General features: G+C 37.7%; 1 protein-coding gene across 1 annotated transcript in view; it reads left to right on the forward strand.

The window, feature by feature from the left end:
- The first annotated feature begins 5,484 nt into the window (after positions 1-5,484).
- kcng2 (potassium voltage-gated channel, subfamily G, member 2) overlaps positions 5,485-24,386 on the forward strand; it is a 31,482-nt gene continuing 12,580 nt past the window's right edge. Inside the window, exons 1-2 of the mRNA XM_019099648.2 lie at positions 5,485-5,923; positions 12,574-13,458. Coding sequence (XP_018955193.2) covers positions 12,655-13,458 — 804 coding nt within the window. The 5' untranslated portion in view covers positions 5,485-5,923; positions 12,574-12,654. The remainder of the gene's footprint in view (positions 5,924-12,573; positions 13,459-24,386) is intronic.

Raw genomic sequence — 24,386 nt, forward strand, 5'->3', positions numbered from 1 at the left:
CTCATGCAATTACAATCACACAATTAAAGCTGAAGTACACCGCAATTTATTCACATTTTGATGTTAAATACACTTCAGGTGACTTTTAGATTATAGTTTTTATTATTTAGTTAATAAACACACTGATAACACCCTTACAGACTATGTAGATGAATTTAAACCTGAAATATTTAATAAAATGTTGGTTGCACCTTATTTTACAATATGTGCACTTACAATAAGTTAACTACATGGGTTAAAAAGTTAGGTGTAGGAATAAGTTCTGTGTTAGTACCTACAGTAGTTATTACCAATTATTGTCATCACTCTATGTGCATTGTATGTACAGCACTGTAAAAATAGTTTCACTTTATTTTAAGCTGTCCTTGTTACAGGGTAATTCTACATTTAAGTACAGAGTAATACAAACTAACATGTACTTTCTTGTTGCTTGTAGTTATACATAATCTACTGTTATTAGTAAGTACATGTAATGTAGCAAGAACTCAATTAAAATTAAAAACCTTAATAAAAGAATTTTCAGAAATCTGCATGCATTTTTTTTAATTATACATAATTTACTGTCATTAGTATATATTTAACAAAGACACTTTAAAATAAAGTGTTTAAAAAGTGATGCCAAAATGTTTTATTTTTGATCAAATATATACCAATAATATATGTATGCATCTGTCTGACTGTCTAGCACAAGATCTGTGTGTTATTTATTAGTGACAGTCTTGTTGATTCAAAGCATTCATGTTGTTTCTGCATGTCCAGTGAAGGATGAAATGGTCTGTGGAGCTCACAGTGAGTGTTCGGAAGACACTATGCCACCGCAGAGAAAACAATTGACAAGCTGAGAACAACTTAACAAGCACAGGAGATGCTGTAGTACACATTAAAACTGAACCACGTCCCGTAACCAGTGGTGGGGCGTTGTGATCAGACCACGAAGCACATGACAGCATTATGATAAAGCACACTTCATCAGCTCCTCTGCAGTTTCTCGCCCACTTACTGGACAGCACACTATATTAAACTAACTACAGGGCTTATCAGAACTTGAGTTTTCATTGTGTTAATGTAAATATTAAAGGTTGAACTTTTCTCCTAAATAAAATCACTAAATAATATCCTTATCGGTAACACTTTATTTTGATAATCCACTTTAGACATTCTTACGGAACCCTGTTTCTGCCACTGAACAAAACATAAAAAAGGTAACTGAAACTTATCTCGCAATTCTGACTTTTTTCTCGCAATTGTGATTTTTTTATCTCGCAATTCTGACTTTTCTCAGACTTAATTTTTTTTTTTTTTTTTTTTACTTTTTCTCAGAATATATATCACATAGTCTATAGAGTTTTTCTCAAAGTTGATATCTTGCAGTTCTGACTTTATCACATGCAATTGCAAATTTATCTCAAAGTTACTTGTACAGTAATTAATAGAATGCCTACCAGAAGTTAAACACGCTGTCAAAAGTTATCAGGAGAAATGTTCAAACAAAAGACAAATTGGCAGGAACTGCTTCAAAGTAGATTAAACAAAACATTGTAGTCAACATGTAAATTTGATTGGAGCACGAAACAGCTCTGGCTGTGAATTGTTCAGTGCAGTCAGTAACCTTGGCAATGTTTCTGTCAAACAAGACACGTTATTAATTTGTTCACTCCGAGTGCAATGGTTTATAGAAACACAATGTGTGTCAGACGCTTCTTACATCCACAACTCACAACAAAAGGCCGAAACAAGTTTTCTGCTAATTCTGTGGTTTAGAAATGTTATGACAATAGATCTAAATTGTTTACTTGCACTGTAATAATGGATAAATCTTCATTATTGGTAATAGTGCTTGAAAACAATATGAATTTTAACAAATATTATACATGTTAATCAAACCCTGGGTTCACATTCGATGGAAACCCTTACCGTGACGCTCGATGTGTTCCGAGTTCACTTTAATTGAACAAGATTGCAGTCCTGAAGAGAAGCAGCAGAATCAGTCACACATTTATATTGTACTGTGACAGTCAGAAACACACACTCATCCATCACTCTTCAGTCCCACTCAGAACTCATTCACCTTTACTGGCACAAACCATCAATAAGTGAGACTCCCCATAGGTGTGGGCGATATACCTGTAGACATGGTAAACTGATAGAAATGTGTCTCTATCGAGCAAGTGAAAAACTTGTCAACTGAATGTGTTTTTAAGTATTTCAGTTTAAAAACAAGTGATTTTAAGCTGCTTCTCACACAACGCATGAGTTCTGAACTGGCGCCTTATTGTAATTGAATGGTCAAATACTAAAGTAATAACTGATGACGGGTCATTTTGGTCTCACTTTAGTTTGAGGATTAATTCTCACTTTCTATTAACTATGACTTTTGCCTCAACAAACTCCTAATATGCTGCTTATTGATGACCTGCATACATCACAAAGAGAAGTCTGTCACTTTTACAGGAAGGTCTAGTAATGACATTTGGATTAAATATTACAAGGTCAAAACATTTGTGAAAAAATGAAATGTGTGCACGGAAGAATTGTTCTGTAATATATGCAATATGCATTAAGAAAATACTGTAGATAGGGTGAATTTTCATTTAATTCTACTTTTGTTCAAGTATGTTTTAAACTTGTGCTAACCAGCTAAACCTTCACTATAACGAACCTAGAGTGATACCAATGTCCCAAATCCAGGTTTATTTAATCTATGGAAATGTAATGCTTCAGCCACGAAACCTGGAAAGCTGGGGAATGAGAATGAGTTCTGCTGGGAGGCTTTAAAGTCTTTTTTTCATTCAGCTGCACTACAGAAACACCACGGTGCTGTACTTACAGGTAACAGATGCTGAGACATGACGCTTACACACAAACGCCATTCGACAGCTAGTAGAGAAGTTTATGATCAAAACATTCTCTCTGCAGTGCCGTTACGGTGTGTAATCATGTGTGTAATCACATTTACTTGAATGCATGGCTGTCTAAACATCACATGTGGCACACTGTGTGCTTTTCCGTTTCACATGCATGAACGTACACCGTTATCGTCTCTGCGCGGATCTTTAGACAGATACGCCATCCACAGCACAGTCTGCCTGCAAGACTCTCTTGATTGAGGATATACGTTTGGACATAGCACTTGCTTTCTCCGTGTGTCATTAGCTTGTGTGTCTGACATGAGTGAAGCCCTCCTACCCACAGCATTGCTCCTCATTATGACACTGTCAGCTAGAACCATCGCCGCCGGGACTTCAGGAGCAGCACTCGGGAGAAAATACTGCATTTGCGTCACTTGTGTTTGTGTGGGCAAGTGCAGTACAGCTTCCAAACAACACTTCAGCTGGGCCTGTACTGTACATTTGTTACGGCAAGACTTACAAGACAGCTTCTGCTTAATCCATTTCAGCTGTTTTCTTTTGCAAAGCCCATAGAAATGCTGTCGATGTGCATTAAAGGAGTAGGTCACCCAAAAAAGAACATTTTGTGGAAGTTTACTCACCCTCAGACCATCTAAGATGAGTTTGTTTCTTCATGGGAACAGATTTGGGGAAATGTAGCTTTACATCACTTGCTCACCAATGGATGCTCTGCAGTGAATGGGTGCCGTCACATTAACCCACAAGAAATTCCATACCACTCCAATCCATCAATTAATATCTTGTGAAATGAAAAGCTGTGTGTTTGTAAGAAACAAATCCATTATTAAGATCCTTATTAAGATTGTTAACTACGAGTCCATAATTCATAATAACGCTTCCTACAGTGGAAAAGTCCATCTCCTGGTTGTCCTCTCACTTCAAAATCAACTGATATATTTGTCTGGAACTGTTTCTGACTGTTTTCATTTGTAAATGGTGCATAACTTCACTCCTGATTCAGACAAGACGACTTTTTCACTGGGGAAAGCAATATCATGGACTTATATTTTAGCCGGAAGCAATGGTTTGAAGTAAAAAACATCTTAAAGGTGGATTTGTTTCTTCCAAACATGCAGGTTTTCACTTCACAAGACATTAACTGATGGACTGGAGGGGTGTGGATTACTTGTGGATTATTGTGAGGTTTTTATCAGCTGTTTGGACTCTCATTCTGACGGCACCCATTCACTGCAGAAGGATTCTTTGCTGAGGAAGTGATGTAATGCTACTTTTCTCCAAATATGTTCCCATGAACAAACACACTTATCTATCTTATCTATCTTGGTTGACCTTAGGGTGAGCAAATTTTTAACACATTTTAAGTTTTGGGTGAACTATTCCTTTAAATGATGAAATGATGTATCACTGTATACTCATAAAAATGATGCTTATATAGGCTATTTTGAACAAGCGACAGACTTCATTTCGTGCCAGAAAAAGTATTACCAAAGTGACTGTTGAGTCACTTTTAAGACTTTAAACTTGCATACAAAACAATGAAAATTTTATAGGCCATCCAAATCTCATTAAAAATTTGTATAGTCACATAACATCCACTTTGCGGATACAAGAAAAAACAGAACATTCTTCCTCACAAATACATAACCAGTTCGCTCTGATTAAACTAAGATGATTTACATAATGTTCGCTGTTTGTTTGGCATGCAGAAAACAATAATGAGCAGTGTGATGCTGAGCATCTGACATGCAGAAGTTTCTCCACAAATCAACTCTCAGCCTTTAATTACAAAGCCCTCTTGATACATAGTTAATTTTGATTTGTCTCAGAGCAAAGCAACATGATTGCAAACAAGAAATCACAGTCCATTCAGAGCAGGTCGTGGGAATCATTATGTCATTCTTTCAATGCATTGCAGAAGACAAGCTATTAACTATGCCTTAGTGTCTGTTATTTTAAAGTGCTGTGAGAGCTGCTGTAAAACCAAATATTACCTGACAGATATATATTCTCAGGTCATTTTTAGATAAATGATATAAAAAGAAATATGTAACTTGAAAATGGACATTACATGCCATGGACAATCACTCACTGTGACAGAAGAATGGACTTCTCTGTCTCCCCTCAGTGGCCAGACTGTGTCCACTTCAGAAGATCTGAATCACACAAAAATAGCAGAGAGACTGAGATTTATTCATGTTTTTTAATAATATATGCAACCTAACTTATCTTAATTTAGGCTATGTATTTTTTTCAAACCATTTTCCAGTCTAGCTGAGCTACAGTATTACAGACAATATTTCAAAATATTCCAGATTTTAATATTATCATGAAATTGCATTCTTATTCTTTGTAAAATTATGATTCTATTTATTAGTGTTGACGTTGTTATGATAAATATAAAATAACACGAGCTAAAATAATTAAATACTGCTGTATTTGTTCATGCATTACGCACACCTATATGCACGCTAATATCATTAACACGACGTGTTTAATGCAAAAATAGCGACTGAAGGTTTGGAGAGAGAGAGAGAGAGAGAGAGAGAGAGAGAGAGAGAGAGAGAGAGAGAGAGAGAGAGAGAGAGAGAGAGCGAGAGAGAGAGAGAGAGAAAAGTTAAAGAACAGGTTTAATGTTTTAAAACTAGCTGGAAAGAGCTCTTCTCCACATGCATTCAGCAGGATGGATTACACATAATGAGCATGATTTAATTAGCAAGCCCGTGAAATCCGAGAGGGAAGTGTTTAAATGTGTTTCTGCATGGTAACGCGACGTTATTACGAAGCAAACAAGCTCGAGGTGAGATGGGGACTGGAGTGTGCGCGCGCGAGAGCAGCAGTAACACCCATCAACAGATCCGGATCTGACACGAGGACTGAGGAACTTCAGCAGTTGTGGAGGAGCTGTGAGCTGGAGTCAGTCTGATGCTGGAATAAAATCACCCAGCAATGCGGAGAAAGGGATCCAAAGTAGCTGTGCGACTGCATCACAGCACAACTTGCACGTGCGAGCTGAAAATGAGCAGGGCAGCGCAAAACCAATGGGTTTAAAACGGGTAAGTCACTGTTTATTTTTCTGAGTTTGGGCATGTTTGGAATGAGTCTGTTTATATATGCAACCCTTTTTTGTTTGTTTCTGTGTGTAATATCGCAATAGTAACCGCGGCAGTTAATTAGAATCTTTCAGAGTTCCAAAAAGCGCGTTCTATATGTTGGAAATTCGCCTTTATTAATGCGCTTCATTACTCTTTTACGCTGCTCTGTTTCTCCTTTGTCTCGGATTAGATCAGTGTGATTTCAGGCAAATCAAGAGGAAAAATTTAAAGTTACATAATTAAGAATGAATATTAATGTCAAAGCTATGTTTAATAAAAACATGTCTTCGTTTGACTAGCATTCTGAAGAATCCATGTCGTATCAGTCATGCAAAAACATGAAGAAGAAAACACTTATTGCCACTTTGTAAGATTTTAACATGACTGTATTATATAATGCTTACCAGAGATCATAATTTGTACATTTAAGAAGTTAGGATTGTCATATATTCATAAATAGCCTAGTTATGTCGATTATAAATGACTGAAAGGAACTAATAATTTAAAATCTGTAGATTAGTACAAAAAGAAACCCTGATTAGTTGATTTAAAGGGTGGACAAAGTGAAAAAATGAGCAGTAACATGTAACACTCAAGACGTAAAGTATACATTTGGTACAATATTAACATTGTCTCTCTTAACAATCAAAAAGCTTTTTAAAAAATGCTGTTTTTGATAAATGTCCAAAAAGAATAAAATGACTTCAAAGCCTGTTAGAGTTTGGTTCTGACTGTAGACCTGTGTCTGACATGAACAAATGGGATTTCTATAGATGTACTGTACATTAATCACTCTTGTACAGTGTTAAAGTGTTAAAAAAATAACAAGGATAAACTTTATCTTTCCACTTCAGACTTCTCGACACTCCCTTGGTTTCTCTGTCCAACTTCATTTATTAGATTCATTCATAAATAATCCTGAGGAACTGACAGTTTTGTCTGTATTGCCGCTGCCGAGAGAAATGACCCCTTCATTAGAAATGAAACAGACCCCAAACCTGTCACACTTATCCAGCAGAGATTTATTTCAAATGAATCCATTTATAGTGTCTAAATTGACATTTTAATCTGAGTGTGATGTGCACATCTTTTTTTTTTTCTTTATTTCTTCTCTGAATTTTACATATTACATATTCTGGCCTTGTTGCTTGCAACACCTTGGTGATGGGTTCGATTCTAGGAGAATGCATGAACTGATAACAATTGCACACCTTGAATGCAATGTAAGTATGATAAAAGTATAACAAAAGCATATAATGCATATAAATTTAAAGTAGTAGTTTTAATTGATTCTTATATGTAACAAACATTAAAATGAAAATATATTGAAATATGATACATTTGATTTCTATATCAACATTAAAATAAATAAAAATACATAATTCTTTTTCGATTGAGAAACAATGCCACTTTAACTCAGAGTGTTTTGCTGTGTTAAATTGTTAAGAGTGCTTGCAGTTTTATCATAAACGTTTTGAGGGTTGCCTAGCAGCACAATTCATCATCACTGCAGATATAAAACAAAAACTGAGTGACAGAAAAACAATGCACTTATTGTCTTCCCATCCGTTTTACAGCGCAGTAGCGTGAATAACGTCGGCATCTATTAAGAACAAGCACAAATAGCTCATATTGATTCATGAGTGCCTTTATAAGTCTCTAACTCAACATGCCATTGCAGAAATCTCCCCATCAGCACTATTGAATTTCATCTTCCCCGGGAGACACACAGCACCGCAGCGCTCATCACCAGCACCATCACTCATACATGCTCCTGTACGCCAGCCCAACATCTTGCTTTTCATCTCTCAGCGCTCCACAGGACCTGTCTGTCTGTGCTGGAGACTCTGTGTGGCTTGTGCTTTCATATGTCTGTACAGAGACCTCCAGCCTCCTGTGTGCTGTTATGAAGATACAAAAAGGAAATCAATGTTACAGGCATCTTGGAATTGATCTGTGCTGATTGCTAATAGTGATGACAGTCTCCACGGTCTTTTACCATCGCTTCTATAGATCTCAATACAGACCCGCAGGACTAAAGGAATCGAGTGGAATCTCAGTGATTGTGAATGTAATTAATAGAGCAAACAGTTGTGGGAAAGAAAAGTAAGAAAGAAAGAGCTAGCAGACAGATCTGCCCACACCGTCTCTTACACTCTTTGCCTTTAGGGAAATTCATTTAAAAGTTTTCACTTCTTTTGTGCATGTTTACAGTATGTCTGCATTATGTACGATAATACATCTGTATATATACTGTATAAATGTACAGTATATAGGACCTATGTATATATACTACTGCACTGTAAAAACAAAAAAAAAATAAGTCACAGATTACAGTAAAAAAAAAAAAAAAAAAAAAACAGCAGTGGTTGCCAGTCCATTACTGAAAAAACTATAGCAAGGTTTTTAGGTTTTATGGACTGAACATAAATCATAAACATAAATCACTTTCAGAAACTGTAGAATTTGTATAGTGTTTTACCAACTTTTATTGTGTTTGTTAAAAGAAGTCTCTTCTGCTCAGCAGTTCTGCATTAAGTTGTCCAAAATACAGTAAAAACAGTAATATTGTGAAATATTATTACAAATAACTCTTTTCTATTTGAATATATTTTAAAATGTAATTTATTCCCGTAATGCAAAGCTAAATTTATGTATCATTTCTCCAGTTTTCAGTGTCTAGTCTTCAGTGCTGCTCAAGAAACATTTCTTATAATTAATGTTGAAGGCAGTTGTGCTGCTTCATATTTTTGTGATATATTTTTATGATAAAAGTTCAGAAAAACAGCATTTATTGGAAATAGAAATCTTATGTAACATTATAAATGTCTTTACTGTCATTTTTGATCAATTTAATGCATATTTATTTTTATTTCTGTAATATTTTCAGTAAACTTTTCAGTATAAATATACAATAATCTATTAATGACTGTTGTAGTTGTAGTTAATGGTTTGTTAATAGCAAGAATTATACCTTAAAATAAAGTGTGACCATTGTTTTTATATATATATATATATATATATATATATATATATATATATATATATATATATATATATATATATATATATATATATATATTTCAGTATATTTCTGTTTTTACATTCAAATCGATGCAGCCTTGGATTCATGCAGAGACTTCTTTCAAAAATATTGAAAGATCCTGCCAGCCCGAATCTTTGAACAGTAGTGCATACACAAAAGGTTGTGTTTTTTAGCGCTTTGTATTCACTTGACTGGTGGTGAAAGTCACCTTACATTGGAAAGATCTGTCACATTTCTCTGCTTTACTCAAAAGTATTGTGTATCATTTATCATTGTTAGATGTTGCTTCCTAGTGTCATCTTTGGACAAGAGAAAAGTCTAGCTCATTTGCATTTTTAAAAACGCCTTGGCAGCTACTTTAACTGGCACATTATGTGCAGTGTGAGCTCATATGATGGCAGTATGAGCTTCATGCAGGAAATGCTGGGTCATATATTGACTCATGGATCGAGCGGTAACACATGGCATCTTTCTTCTGCACTTGTTTCAGTTCCACAGTGATTCATTTGGATTGTCAGAGGCCTCAGGGCTCAAACAACATGCTAAGAAATCAAATTAAAGCCCAGACGAGACAGAAGCTGAATCATGTATAATGCTCAAAAGTTTCTATAATTGCTGCTTACATCATAAGTGTAGAGAAGTCATGCTAATATAGATTGCATTTATAATATAAATGGGAGGGAAACTTAGGATAGAAATATTTGATTTGATTTGGATGAATTTTAAAAAAATTTCTGCTGCTATTTGAAGTTTATTAAAATCCACCATAATAGCACCAGTTTTCATTTATCATTTCTGACGTCTTAAATTTGCATAAGAAGGGAGACAAAAATCAGAGATGCCTTTCTTCTCAGATATGCTGTTCAAATACATTATGCTTTAATTTCACAAAAGGTTGACTAGTCTTTGTAAGACGGATGGCGTTTCTCCGAATTATTGAATCCTCTGGCGTGAGAAGGTCTGTTTCATAAATTTCCTGTTTCAGTCACACTAATTATACCCATGCTCATTGGAGAGCACTGGACCTTACTCAACCATTGTGTAGAGAGCATGGCTCATTTACGAACTTATCCATGAATAGAAAAGAAAACATCATAATTAATTCCTCCGCTTTGGGAGTCAACTTGTGTTGTGACATGAATTTACTGCATCCCATGACTTGTGGGCAATTAAGACTTCCAAAGCCATGGTAGAACCTATTTTCACTACTGATTGAAAAAAGAAAATATGCAAATATGTCAGGAGAATGTGATGTTGCATTAGGAGACTGATACAGTGAATATATTAGTATGAATTATGCAGCATTACTGTTGATGTTTGACAACTTTTATGCGTTCATTACGTAATTTTCGATAAGCGTTCTTGCCCTTGATATAGTTAACATGCCGAAGCTACTTATTTTAAATCCAGAGCTCATGGAATGATGGATTGGAAAGTCTAAATTCTTCACCCATGTAGAAGTGTACTAAATTTAGTAGATTTTTGAAGAAATGGAATTCAGTTGCATTTAGGTTATAATGTACAGTAGGTATAATGTAAAGTTCCTTTTCTTCAATGCAATCATGTTTTTCTATGCAATTTCAATGCAATTACAAAGAATGATGACAAAAACAAAGCAAAAACACCATAAAAGTATCCATATGACATATGACTAGTCCATATGCTTTTAAAAAGAGTACTTACTGTGGAAATAATATAATTATTTATAAGTGTAAACTAAATGTAATGTTTTCAGAGACTAAGTTGTATGTTAATTGCAGTTAAATCAAAATGTGAAATTTATATTAAATGCAGTTCACTTTAGAGTGCTTTTTGACCCACTCAAGTAGGACTTCAGTACATCTTTATATGTTATTTCATAACTGGTCTTAAAATAAGATTACTGACAAGCATAAAGATACTAAAATGTAATTTTATGTCATTTCTATTGAAACTGGTATGTCATGTATTTAAATATATTTGCAATGATATAAATATATGTATTATAAATTATATATCATAAACATATTTGCAATTTGCAAAGCAAGTTATTACATTTAAAATATTATTTACTCTTAAATATTTTTATTCTCTTTCCCTGCCAGCATTTTTGAAGAAAGTTGCCAGCCACTGCCTGCATTTTTGATCATTTACATTAAATTTTCATGGACCCCAGAATGTTTTGTTATATGAATATCTGAACATGCAATACTTCAAAATAAAGAAAAAAACAAAACTTTATTCTAGCTTTAAGCATTCTTTTTTCTTTTCTTTTTTTTCTTCTTTTTTTATCAACACTCGAATGTTATCAAAGACTACACTGGGTCATATTCAGTTCGATGAACAAAGCATAGATGAATTAGGTCACTTCCCCCCTCAAAGCTTGCACAGTCCTTTACCACTTCCTGGATCGACATTTCACTCGTTAGGCATTTTTGATTTATATGCTGTTTATTGTTGATGATTGGATTATTTTCATATGCATCTGTTGAAATATGAAATCATTAATTTCTGCGTCTTCCTTTGCTGTGTTTTTGATTGGAAGATTCTGGTCTTATTCAGAAGATGTGTAACAGTGCCCCTGAGCATATAACAGTGAAAACCCGTTGAGCTGTAAAATCTCGTCTTTGCGTTTACTCATAAAAGACGAGATATCTCGTCAATGGTGGGGAAAGAGTTAACAGTAGCTAGGTTTCCATCCACCTATTTTTATACGCATTTTGGAATATTGCATAATATTGAATATTGCATAAAAAACGCTGGATTGAAACGCCAAGATGCACATAAATTCTAAAAAGGTGCATAAAAAACTTATGCACACATCTGAGTAGGATTAACTTTTTATTTGATAAGAAAAATTAGCATAAACTATGATGGAAACACATTTACCGAATAAATTCCTCCATGTGCACTGAAAAAGTCATGTGACTTTGCGCTATGAGACGGGATAACTTGACTAACCACCGGACCGATCTCGTTCATAGCATCTATATGTTGTTATGGACGTTCTGAAATGCCTGGGCAAAGTCTGTCGTCAAAGTATTTCTGTATAAGTCCTACTCGACTGTGTTCCCAAACAGCGGCATCCACCTCCAAAAGCAATGACAGCATTTATTATTTCATCTGTTTTATTTATCATATATAAAAAAATTTATATTCTGTGGCTTCTCCTTGTTTTCTTAGAGATATTTAGTGCCAGTTTACCATGAAGTGACGATTTAGTTCTCTTTGACTTGTGGATGGAAACGGTGCCTTATTTGCAAATGTTTTATGTAATATTCCAATTTTGCGTTTAATTTGAATCTTTGGATGGAAACATAGCTAGTGTTCATTTCCATATGCTTCTGAAATTAATAACACAAAGCTGGTTGAAAATCAGCTAACTTTTCCTTTAAGTATGTGCAGTGTACAAGGGACCATTTTCTTTGTGTTGTTGAGCATTTCCAGTGTGTTTTGGATATATCTGGACTAATTAATCTGTTGTTTTCTGTGCTCATTTTGTTGCATTGTGCCCCTTGGGCTTAGCAACCTGGAGCTGGAACTGTAAAGTAAGTCTTCATTAAAACCTTCCTCTTTTATCTCTCAGAGCTCATCCATGATGACCACCGTGATCTGGTAGACTGTGAATCTGTGGAGTGTACAGCTTGCACAGCCACGCACAGCAGAGATGTACCAAGAGGTGGCTTTCCTAGCAGGCAGCACCGATCATCAGTTTACCTCCTTCCACTTTAACCCTTTGGAGAATCCGCGTGAAATCAGCAGCAAAAAAGGTGTGTTTTACAAACGCGCACGATTGCAGTGCAAGCCCGGCGTACAGGAGGACGAGGTGCTCCGGAATCGAGGAGCTGGAGCAGACGAGGGTGCTTTAGTCGACCGCACCGCCATCATCAACGTGGGCGGCATCCGTTATAGCATACCATGGTCCACTCTTGAGGAGTTCCCACTGACACGTTTGGGGAAGTTACGCAGCTGCAGCAATGCAGAGGAAATCCTTGATTTGTGTGACGACTATGATGCCCACTGCAACGAGTTCTTCTTCGACCGAAGCCCCAGCGCCTTCCGCTCCATCGTCACGTTCCTGGCTGCCGGGAAGCTTCGTCTGCTGCGGGAGATGTGTGCGCTCTCCTTTCAGGAGGAACTGTTGTATTGGGGTGTGGAGGAGGCCAGTCTGGAGTGGTGCTGCTTGAGAAAGCTCCGTCTTCGTCAGGAGGAGCAGCGAGAGAGACTCCGGCTGGAGGAGGAGGAGGCTGAGCTGACCGCGCCCCAGTCCTGTGAGGAGGCGCCCGGCGTCGGGAGCCCAGAGGAGGGGCGTCTGGATGGTTGCATGCACAGCCTTAGAGACATGGTGGAGAACCCTCACTCCGGGATTCCTGGGAAGATCTTTGCTTGCCTCTCGGTGGTCTTTGTGGCCATTACGGCGGTTACACTGTGTGTCAGCACCATGCCTGACCTGAGGGAGGAGGAGGAGAGGGTGAGTGTACACCTAAACATGCCAGACTAGGGCTTATGTGACTATTTGAACTAGATGATCTAGTTGTCCAAAAAAATGTAGACAATGATTGCAAAAAATAATTTTCTTAATCAGTATTTTTGTCTTATTTTCCAGTTAAACGTGTCTAGACATTCTTAAAATTGCTTTGGTAAAATTTGAGATTAAAGTTTTGGACCCTTATCCCAAAACCTAAATCTTTCGATTAAAAAACCCTAAGCACTATAATCCTAACCCTACCTAGCCCTACCCAAAGCAAATCTTGAACCTTGAAAATCCTAACCCTAGATTTACCCTTCACTCAATACCTAAATCTAACCCATATAATCCTAATCCGAACCTTACCCTTACCCCAAAACCAAACTGACCCACTGAAATCCTAAAGCTACACTTTCCCCCAAACCTAAATCTAACCCCTATAATCCTAATGTAAACTTTACCCATACCTCAAACCTAAACCTAAGCACTAGAATCCTAACCCTACCCCTAACCCTAAAACCTAACCCTAACACTTATAATCTTAATCCTGACCTTACCCTTACCCCCAAACTGATGTATATCCCTTATACAGTAATCATAATCCTGACCCTACCCTTAACAAAAACCTAAATCTAAACCTTGTAATCCTAATGCTAACCTTATCCCCCAACTGAATTTTAACCCCTATCCCTAATTCTAATCCTAATCCTAATTTCTACCATTACCCCCAAACCTAACTCTAACCCCTATAATCCTAGCCATAACACATTTGCAGTAAATGTGGTAATTTTCCAGAACAACATGTAACTACACAGTATATCTATAGTAGGTGACGGTGTATGGTTCCAGTACAGGGTAGGTGAGGACACCTATGATAAAGTTTTTTTTAGGTGGCTTAAGGTATGAAGTATTATTACGGTCAATGTGAATATAAACTTGTTCCATTTTGTTTCTTAAACAATGTATCTAAATTTAAGGATGGTTAGATTTGTTTTTACTTTGAAAACAAGACAAAAATATGATTTTTTTTTGTGGTGTAAATATTAATTAATGTAAATATCACACCAGGCAGCATCAGCGGCCTGACAGTCAGCTGGAGTGTGTATTTGTGTGGCTGAGAAATGAAATCTAGCAAATCTCCAATGATGTGGATTGCATTGACATATATGGTGCAAAACAGACATGTCTCACTCATAGTTTCTGTCAACCTAAGATTCACACATAGTTATTTTCAGGAGTCTTCAGAGCAGGTTTGAACACATTTTGAACAGTCCAAACAGAAGTCAGGAAGCTTGTTGTGCAGTGCCCTTATACTATTGTTTGTAAGTCTAAATATATTTGCCTGTTACCATACAAAATTAATGACATAGCCAAGTGACACACTGCAATGCATTTCGGAGCTGTCACCATATACAGTAGATTAAGCGCAGCAAGTTGCAAGTTGCCACAGGCCCAACAACAGACACAGGAAGACAGGCACTGTGCAGTTCAATTAATAAACAATTAAAAAGATAAAATTCTGTCATCATTCACCAACCCTGATTGACTTACTTCCTTAAAGAGATCCAATTACAGAAGGTAAGCTTACAGACTGGTTTACAGAACTGATCTTAATGATTAATTCTGTGAAAGGTTCATTCACAGTAAACCCACTGACTGGTTAACAGCTCACTTGAGAGAAAGATTACAAGTGGGATATATACATGTAGGGTTCGGGTTACTACTTTTGGACTACATGTATGACATTTTTATGGTTCTTTTGCATGTCTTTTCAATCTTGAAAGCTCCAGTACTGATTCACTACTTAGAAAAAGAACAAAAAGTACATTCTTCAAAAGTTCTCATTTTGTGTTTTGTGTTTGAAGGAAAGTTATGAATTTGAAATGACATGAAATGATGGCTGGATTTTCATTTTTTGGGTGAACTATAGCTTTTAGAAATTAAACACAGAGATTTAGACTGGAAATCATAATTAATTCAGACTTCAATGAACTTCCGTGAACTTTTCACTTGAGAATTTATGTTTAGCAAAACTTCAGTTAACTTTTTTTGAATTCATAAAATGCAAATATAATGATCTTTGAGTTGGAGCATAGCCACTTAAAACACTTCTGGGCAAAACTGGCCCTCAAGTTTGGCCTTTGACAAAAACCGAGTACTCCTTCATCTCTCTGCGCTTGATGATGTGAATCATTTTCTCTGTAAACAATTCAGAGACATGAGATGTTTGTGTAAGATGTTTGTGTGTGCAGTGTGTGTGTGTTCGTGTGAGAGAGACTGTCTCAGTAGCTAGACTTTGTACTGTAGGGGGATATTTTTCTGACAGAAACAGGCATGACAGCCTGGGGACAGCATCTCAAGTCCAGAGCCAGATTTCATGAATACCAAATTAGCCATATTCCACAGAACTATTGTAAAAGCCTGGCAGCTGTTCCTCTATCTCACACACACACATGTGCCTGCTCACTCACTCACACTCAGTCAGTCACATTCAAACACACACCAGCACTCACTCAAACGGCTTTGTTTCACTGTGTTCCTCAGGACATCCCAGTGACTTTTGTTTAAAGCTGATAATAATTATTATAGACTAAAGCCTGTGTTATACGCGGACGCAGACTACTTGCATTTATATTTCCAAAAGCGTACGCTAATGGTCTGCTCTGCAACAAACATGGGAACAAACAATTGGCCAGAATTATTGCACATCTGGCTGTCTTTATATTGTTTTATTGGTGGATTGTACAGGTTCGAGTAGCAATGGGCTTCTTCACACAGATTGCACATGTGTAATTGGCGCATTTGAAGCCTACTGGCCACAAAAAATGGGAGGCACATGGTTGTCCGCTCAGAGCCTCCGTGCACTCTCTCCGATGACAATTTTTATGTCACGCATACCATAGCAGAAACTAGCGGACTCGGGGATGCGGAAAGTATAACACAGACTTAAATCAACCCCTAAAAGAGGTCACACTTTAGGCTTCTAAACAACAATAGTATTTTATATTTCAGAATCAATTTAATGATTGAGGACATCTCTAAAGAGAGGAGTTGACACTTTTAAGGACAGTTTTGTCCCCCAAAATGCTGCAAACATGCGTGCATACATCACACTGGTTTCTTCCATATTATATAGGGACATTTCATAGACATGATGGTTTTTATACTGTATTTTCTACCCCCAATCCTAAACCAACCTCTCACACAAAACTTTCTGCAATTTTAGATTTTCAAAATACTTCATCCTGTATGATTTGTAAGTTGTTTTCGTCATGGGGACCAAAATATTCTCCCATAAGCTGAAAATTTACATTTGCTTCCCATAGTGTAAAAAATACCAGGTAAACACACATTGGTTTGCACATTTAGACAACATTTCTTTATTTACAATAGATTTAATAATCTGACATTTCTACATGTTTAGGGTCTGATTCTCACTATTAACTAGCTGCTCATTAGCCTGAATATTGCTAGCTTATTGGCTGTTCATTAGTACTTATAAACCACATATTAATGTCTTATTCTGCATAAACCTTTTTTAAGATCCCTTAATCCACCCCAAACCTAAACTTAACTTAACAACTACATTTTTAGCTATTAATAAGCAGCAAATTAGCAGTTTATTGAGGAAAAAGTTTACTTTTTTTATTTAGGAAAGAGCAGTGCACTGCGGTTTGTTTATGTTGCTAGACAACCACTGAATCAGCTGTCCTGTCAGTCTAATCAAGGATTATAAAAGGATTATTAAAATCTTTATTATTAAAATCTTTGGTTTTCTGTTAAGTAAACTGTCATATTAGCAGAAACCTTAAAAAATTCCCGCAACAGACACCACAAGTTTCTCCTCCATCAGTGCAGTCTCTGGACTTTCCAAACAGCTGTAAATGTGAGGCGCTTGGGTGCTAAAACAGCACGCAATACGCTTACTGCCAATAGAAAACAATTTTTAAAAAGTGCCTCTAACGGCAAAAAATGCATTTTGTCTGATCAGGGCCTTAGTGTATTTTGAAAAATAAAAAAAGTATCGGATAAGAAAACTACTCAAGTAGTTAGTTACTAGTTACTTTGCATCATACAAACCTGATTCCAAAAAAGTTGGAACACTGTACAAATTTTGAATAAAAACATAATGCAATGATGTGGAAGTTTCAAATTTCAATATTTTATTCAGAATACAACATGACATATCATAGATCACATATCAAATGTTTAAACTGAGAAAATGTATCATTTTAAGGGAAAATAAGTTGATTTTAAATTTCATGGCATCAACACATCTCAAAAAAAGTTGGGACAAGGCCATGTTTACCACTGTGTGGCACCCCCTCTTCTTTTTATAACAGTCTGCAAACGTCTGGGGACTGAGGAGACAAGATGCTCAAGTTTAGGAATAGGAATGTTGTCCCATTCTTGTCTAATACAGGCTTCTAGTTGCTCAACTGTCTTAGGTCTTCTTTGTCGCATCTTCCTCTTTATGATGTGTCAAATGTTTTCTATGGGTGAAAGATCTGGACTGCAGGCTGGCCATTTCAGTACCCGGATCCTTCTTCTACGCAGCGTGATGTTGTAATTGATGCAGTATGTGGTCTGGCATTGTCATGTTGGAAAATGCAAGGTCTTCCCTGAAAGAGACGACGTCTGGATGGGAGCATATGTTGTTCTAGAACTTGGATATACCTTTCAGCATTGATGGTGACTTTCCAGATGTGTAAGCTGCCCATGCCACACGCACCCATGCAACCCCATACCATCAGAGATGCAGGCTTCTGAACTGAGTGCTGATAACAACTTGGATTGTCCTTGTCCTCTTTAGTCCGGATGACATGGCGTCCCAGTTTTCCAAAAAGAACTTCAAATTTTTTATTCGTCTGACCACAGAACAGTTTTCCACTTTGCCACAGTCCATTTTAAATGAGCCTTGGCCCAGAGCGATCATGTTTGGATATGGCTTCTTTTTTGACCTATAGAGTTTTAGCCGGCAACGGCGAATGGCACGGTTGATTGTGTTCACCGACAATGTTTTCTGGAAGTATTCCTGAGCCCATGTTGTGATTTCCATTACAGTAGCTTTCCTGTATGTGATGCAGTGCCGTCTAAGGGCCCGAAGATCACAGGCATCCAGTGTGGTTTTCCGGCCTTGACCCTTACGCACAGAGATTGTTCCAGATTCTCTGAATCTTTGGATGATATTATGCACTGTAGATGATGATAACTTCAAACTCTTTGCAATTTTTCTCTGAGAAATTCCTTTCTGATATTGCTGCACTATTTTTCGCCGTAGCATTGGGGGAATTGGTGATCCTCTGCCTATCTTGACTTCTAAGAGGCTCTTTTTATACCTAATCATGTTGCCAATTGACCAAATAAGTTGCAAATTGGTCCTCCAGCTGTTCCTTATATGTACATTTAACTTTTCCGGCCTCTTATTGCTACCTGTCCCAACTTTTTTGGAATGTGTAGCTCTCATGAAATCCAAAATGGGCCAATATTTGGCATGAAATTTCAAAATGTCTCACTTTCAACATTTGATATGTTATCTATATTCTATTGTGAATAAAATATAAGTTTATGAGATTTGTAAATTATTCCATTTCTTTTTTACTCACAATTTAATATACTGTTAATATATTAAAATTTAATAGTATACTGTTAATATATTAGAATGATCTCTGAAGGATCAAATGACTCTGAAAACTGGTGTAACAGATGAAGAAAATTCTGATTGGCATCACTGAATTAAATTATATTTTAAAGTATGTTAATTATGCATTATGTATAAATAACCTCTGACACGGAGAAGAGTGAAAACTCCTCACGTGATGGCTAAGTTACCAAACATCTGAACATAACGAACCAAATGCACATTGACGGATCTTTTTCCATCTGTTCTGCAAAATGTAAACAAATGTATATTTCTGAAAGCGTAAATATTGTGGAAATATTAATATTAATTGTCTAGGCAAAGACATTACTCCTGGAACAGAGCTAATGCGGGTTTGGAGGGTATTCATTTCATACTCTGTGACAGCTTATTTAATGTAAAAATTATACATTGTATTTAAATATAAGTTACACGTACAACAAACAGTAATATCACAGTGGTATCGTGTACTGTAATCAAAGTTATACCTGTTGAACCATAGACAGCACATGCTGTGTTCATCTAATAAAGATCTTCATCGCTAGCACACAATAGCCTTTGCAGATTTGCTTTCAATTGACTGTAGATCCACAGCCACGCCTTCAGTGCTCTTGATGTTCTTAAACTTTCTGTTACAACTCTGAGTGATCCGCTTCAGACGGATCAGTGCACGCGGCAGGGAACTGAATGAATCATTCAAACTGATTTGCAAGCCAATTCACTGCTTTGCCAAATGGTTGATCAAGCTTTTGAACAGAAATGACCCAAAAGAATGAATCATTTGCGAATGGGCATCGCTTATTGCCAAGAGAAAAGCAGATGGCTTGTTTGGAAAAAACTGAAGTATTTGTAACTTGTATTGCATTAAAATAAAGTAACGAGAGGAGCGTGGCCCACAGTAATGAAGTAAAAGTACAGTTTTTTCACTTAAAATGTACTTAAGTGAAAGTACCAATCTTTATATATACTCCAAAAGTATTAGTTACCCCAAAAATGTACTCAAGTAAATGTAACGAGGTAAATGTAACTCGTTACTACCCACCTCTGCTTCCCACCTCCATTCAGATTGATGCGCCACGCACAGCCTGGAGGAGACAGATCTCTGCTTTTTCGCAATGCAAGGATAAATAAATAACTGATGTTTGAATAGTACAGCGTTTTCTTTACTTAAACACTATGTCTGTAAAGTCTAATGCTTTTGCGTGTTTGAAAAGCAAAGTAGGTTATTGACGTCTAGCCAATATACTTGTGTACGTTTTAAATATCCTGTGCATAAGCGCTTAATCATTTATATCATGAGATTTTGGCCAAGTGTATTAAACAACAAGAAAAACTAAGCACCCATATAGCAACAATAAACGTTATATAACCTGTAAAAGTTGATGAAAGCGTATAATGCGATGCACTTGCCTCAGATGCGGCCGTTCAATTGACAGACAAAACACAGATTTCCTCATTCGCTGGCCAAAAACCATGTTAACTCCAGCTTGTTTTTCATATAATGATAAGTTCAAGTGTCTGATACAATACCAACACTGACTATGCAGGTTTTTGTTTCCTGTGCGCCTTTTTAGCTTTGCGAAGAATGGAGTTGTGTTGCAGTGTTTTGATAGTATTTTGGGTGATGCCATATAGCCACTAGATACTACCACTAGATACACAGACGCTGTTCTAAGCAAGTAAGATATGCTGCTGCATGAATGTGTCTACATAAATGCTGTAGCAGATCTAGACAGGTGGTGCTGGGGGAGGTGGAGGGTTTCAGAGGAACTCTTATAGCATGCTGCAGGACGTCTTACAAAAAACACTGAGCCAGACTATTTAAATGTTGAGAAAGCAGAGGCCAGTCAGCTTGTGTCATATAGTAAATCCTATGATTGCTAGCAGGTTGAATATAAAGGACCTTTCAGTCTGCGCCATCTATAGTATCATGACCGAACCACATATTTATACAACCTTGCATCTGAAACCCCTTGACTGTTAGTAATGATACCATCAGATGTGATTAAAGTTTAAGGGAAAACCCAACAACCATAACAATATTCCTGTGCACAGGGCCTGTTATATCATTTTTCAGCTTTTAGTAGTTCTGACTAAGGAGTGTTTGTGTACTGGAGCACAGCCCTCTGTATGACATCAATAAAGACGGCAAAGATTAAAGCGGAAAAAGAGAGAGCGAGGTGTCTTCCACAATCAAAGGGCCACACTGAAGAACAGCAGGAGGAATCCAGGGAGCTCTTTATCTTCAAAGAGACAATCAATCACTGTGAGCAATGCATTCTGCTCCGGAACCCCCTCACAAACACACACACACATACACACGTAGCACACGCGCGCTGAAACAGACATATGAATTTCCATGCGGACACATGCATATACAGTCACAAACACTAAGCACTCAAGCATGTGACACACACACACACACACACACATAAACACACACTCACACTCGTGTCTTATTAACCTGTGTGGCCTGGCTGAGAGGCATATTGTACAGGGTTGTTTTTAAAATAAGCACTGCATCTGTGTTTACAGGCCGTGGGATTGTGTATTTTTGATGGAAATTGCCAATGTTCTGCCAGAAGGCCAATATTAACAGCCACCTAATAAACACTTAAGTGAGTTTAAAAAACAAAAGAGCATACCCTTGTGAAAAATAACTCTGCTTTATTGTATTCAGTGTGAACGTGTAGAGTACTTCATATCAGTATATATTTTAAGAAAAACTATATACACTGAACAAAATTAACACTTTTGTTTTAGCCCCCATTTTTCATGTGCTGAATTCAAAGATCTAAGACTTTTTCTACAAAAAAGGCCTATTTCTCTCAAATATTGTTCACAAATCTGTGTTAGTGAGCACTTCTCCTTTGCCGAGATAATCACAGGTGTGGCATATCAAGATGCTGATTAGAAAGCCTGATTATTGCACAGGTGTGCCTTAGGCTGGCCACAACAAAAGGCCACTTTAAAATGTGCAGTTTTACTGTATTGGGGGGTCCGGGGGGTCTGAAAACCAGTCAGTATCTGGTGTTACCACCATTTGCCTCACGCAGTGCAGCACATCTCCTTCGCATAGAGTTGATCAGGTTGTTGATTGTGGCCTGTGAGATGTTGTTCCACTCCTCTTCAATGGCTGTGTGAAGTTGCTGGATATTGGCAGGAACTGGAACACGCTGTCGTATACGCCGATCCAGAGCATCCCAAACATGCTCAATGGGTGACATGTCCGGTGAGTATGCTGGCCATGCAAGAACTGGGATGTTTTCAGCTTCCAGGAATTGCACAGATCCTTGCAACATGGGGCCATGCATTATCAATGCTGTAACATGAGGTGATGTTCATGGATGAATGGCACAACAATGGGCCTCAGGATCTCATCACGGTATCTCTTTGCATTCAAAATGCCATCAATAAAATGCACCTGTGTTTGTTGTCCATAACATACGCCTGCCCATACCATAACCCACCGCCACCATGGGTCACTCGATCCACAACGCTGACGTCAGAAAACCGCTCACCCACACGACGCCATATACACTGTCTGCCATCTGCCCTGTACAGTGAAAACCGGGATTCATCCGTGAAGAGAACACCTCTCCAAAGTGCCAGACGCCATCGAATGTGAGCATTTGCCCACTCAAGTCTGTTACGATGACGAACTGCACACAGGTCGAGACCCCGATGAGGACGACGAGCATGCAGATGAGCTTCCCTTCTTTGGTTATGCAAACCGATTGTTGCAGCAGCTGTCTGGGTGGCTGGTCTCAGACGATCTTGCAGGTGAAGATGCTGGATGTGGAGGTCCTGGGCTGGTGTGGTTACATGTGGTCTGTGGTTATGAGACCGGTTGGATGTACAGTCGTGGCCAAAAGTTTTGAGAATTACATAAATATTGGAAATTGGAAAAGTTGCTGCTTAAGTTTTTATAATAGCAATTTGCATATACTCCAGAATGTTATGAAGAGTGATCAGATGAATTGCATAGTCCTTCTTTGCCATGAAAATTAACTTAATCCCAAAAAAAAACCTTTCCACTGGATTTCATTGCTGTCATTAAAGGACCTGCTGAGATCATTTCAGTAATCATCTTGTTAACTCAGGTGAGAATGTTGACGAGCACAAGGCTGGAGATCATTATGTCAGGCTGATTGGGTTAGAATGGCAGACTTGACATGTTAAAAGGAGGGTGATGCTTGAAATCATTGTTCTTCCATTGTTAACCATGGTGACCTGCAAAGAAACACGTGCAGCCATCATTGCGTTGCATAAAAATGGCTTCACAGGCAAGGATATTGTGGCTACTAAGATTGCACCTAAATCAACAATTTATAGGTTCATCAAGAACTTCAAGGAAAGAGGTTCAATTCTTGTAAAGAAGGCTTCAGGGCGTCCAAGAAAGTCCAGTTAGCGCCAGGATCGTCTCCTAAAGAGGATTCAGCTGCGGGATCGGAGTGCCACCAGTGCAGAGCTTGCTCAGGAATGGCAGCAGGCAGGTGTGAGCGCATCTGCACGCACAGTGAGGCGAAGACTTTTGGAAGATGGCCTGGTGTCAAGAAGGGCAGTAAAGAAGCCACTTCTCTCCAAAAAACATCAGGGACAGATTGATCTTCTGCAGAAAGTATAGTGAATGGACTGCTGAGGACTGGGGCAAAGTCATATTCTCCGATGAAGCCCCTTTCCGATTGTTTGGGGCATCTGGAAAAAGGCTTGTCCGGAGAAGAAAAAGTTGAGCGCTACCATCAGTCCTGTGTCATGCCAACAGTAAAGCATCCTGACACCATTCATGTGTGGGGTTGCTTCTCATCCAAGGGAGTGGGCTCACTCACAATTCTGCCCAAAAACACAGCCATGAATAAAGAATGGTACCAAAACACCCTCCAACAGCAACTTCTTCCAACAATCCAACAACTGTTTGGTGAAGAACAATGCATTTTCCAGCACGATGGCGCACCGTGCCATAAGTCAAAAGTGATAACTAAGTGGCTCAGGGACCAGAATGTTGAAATTTTGGGTCCATGGCCTGGAAACTCCCCAGATCTTAATCCCATTGAGAACTTGTGGTCAATCCTCAAGAGGCGGGTGGACAAACAAAAACCCACTAATTTTGACAAGCTCCAAGAAGTTATCATGAAAGAATGGGTTGCTATCAGTCAGGATTTGGCCCAGAAGTTGATTGAGAGCATGCCCAGTCGAATTGCAGAGGTCCTGAAAAAGAAGGGCCAACACTCCAAATACTGACTCTTTGCATAAATGTCATGTTATTGTCGATAAAAGCCTTTGAAACGTA

Source organism: Cyprinus carpio, chromosome B19 (genome assembly GCF_018340385.1).
Source record: "Cyprinus carpio isolate SPL01 chromosome B19, ASM1834038v1, whole genome shotgun sequence".
NCBI lineage: Eukaryota > Metazoa > Chordata > Actinopteri > Cypriniformes > Cyprinidae > Cyprinus > Cyprinus carpio.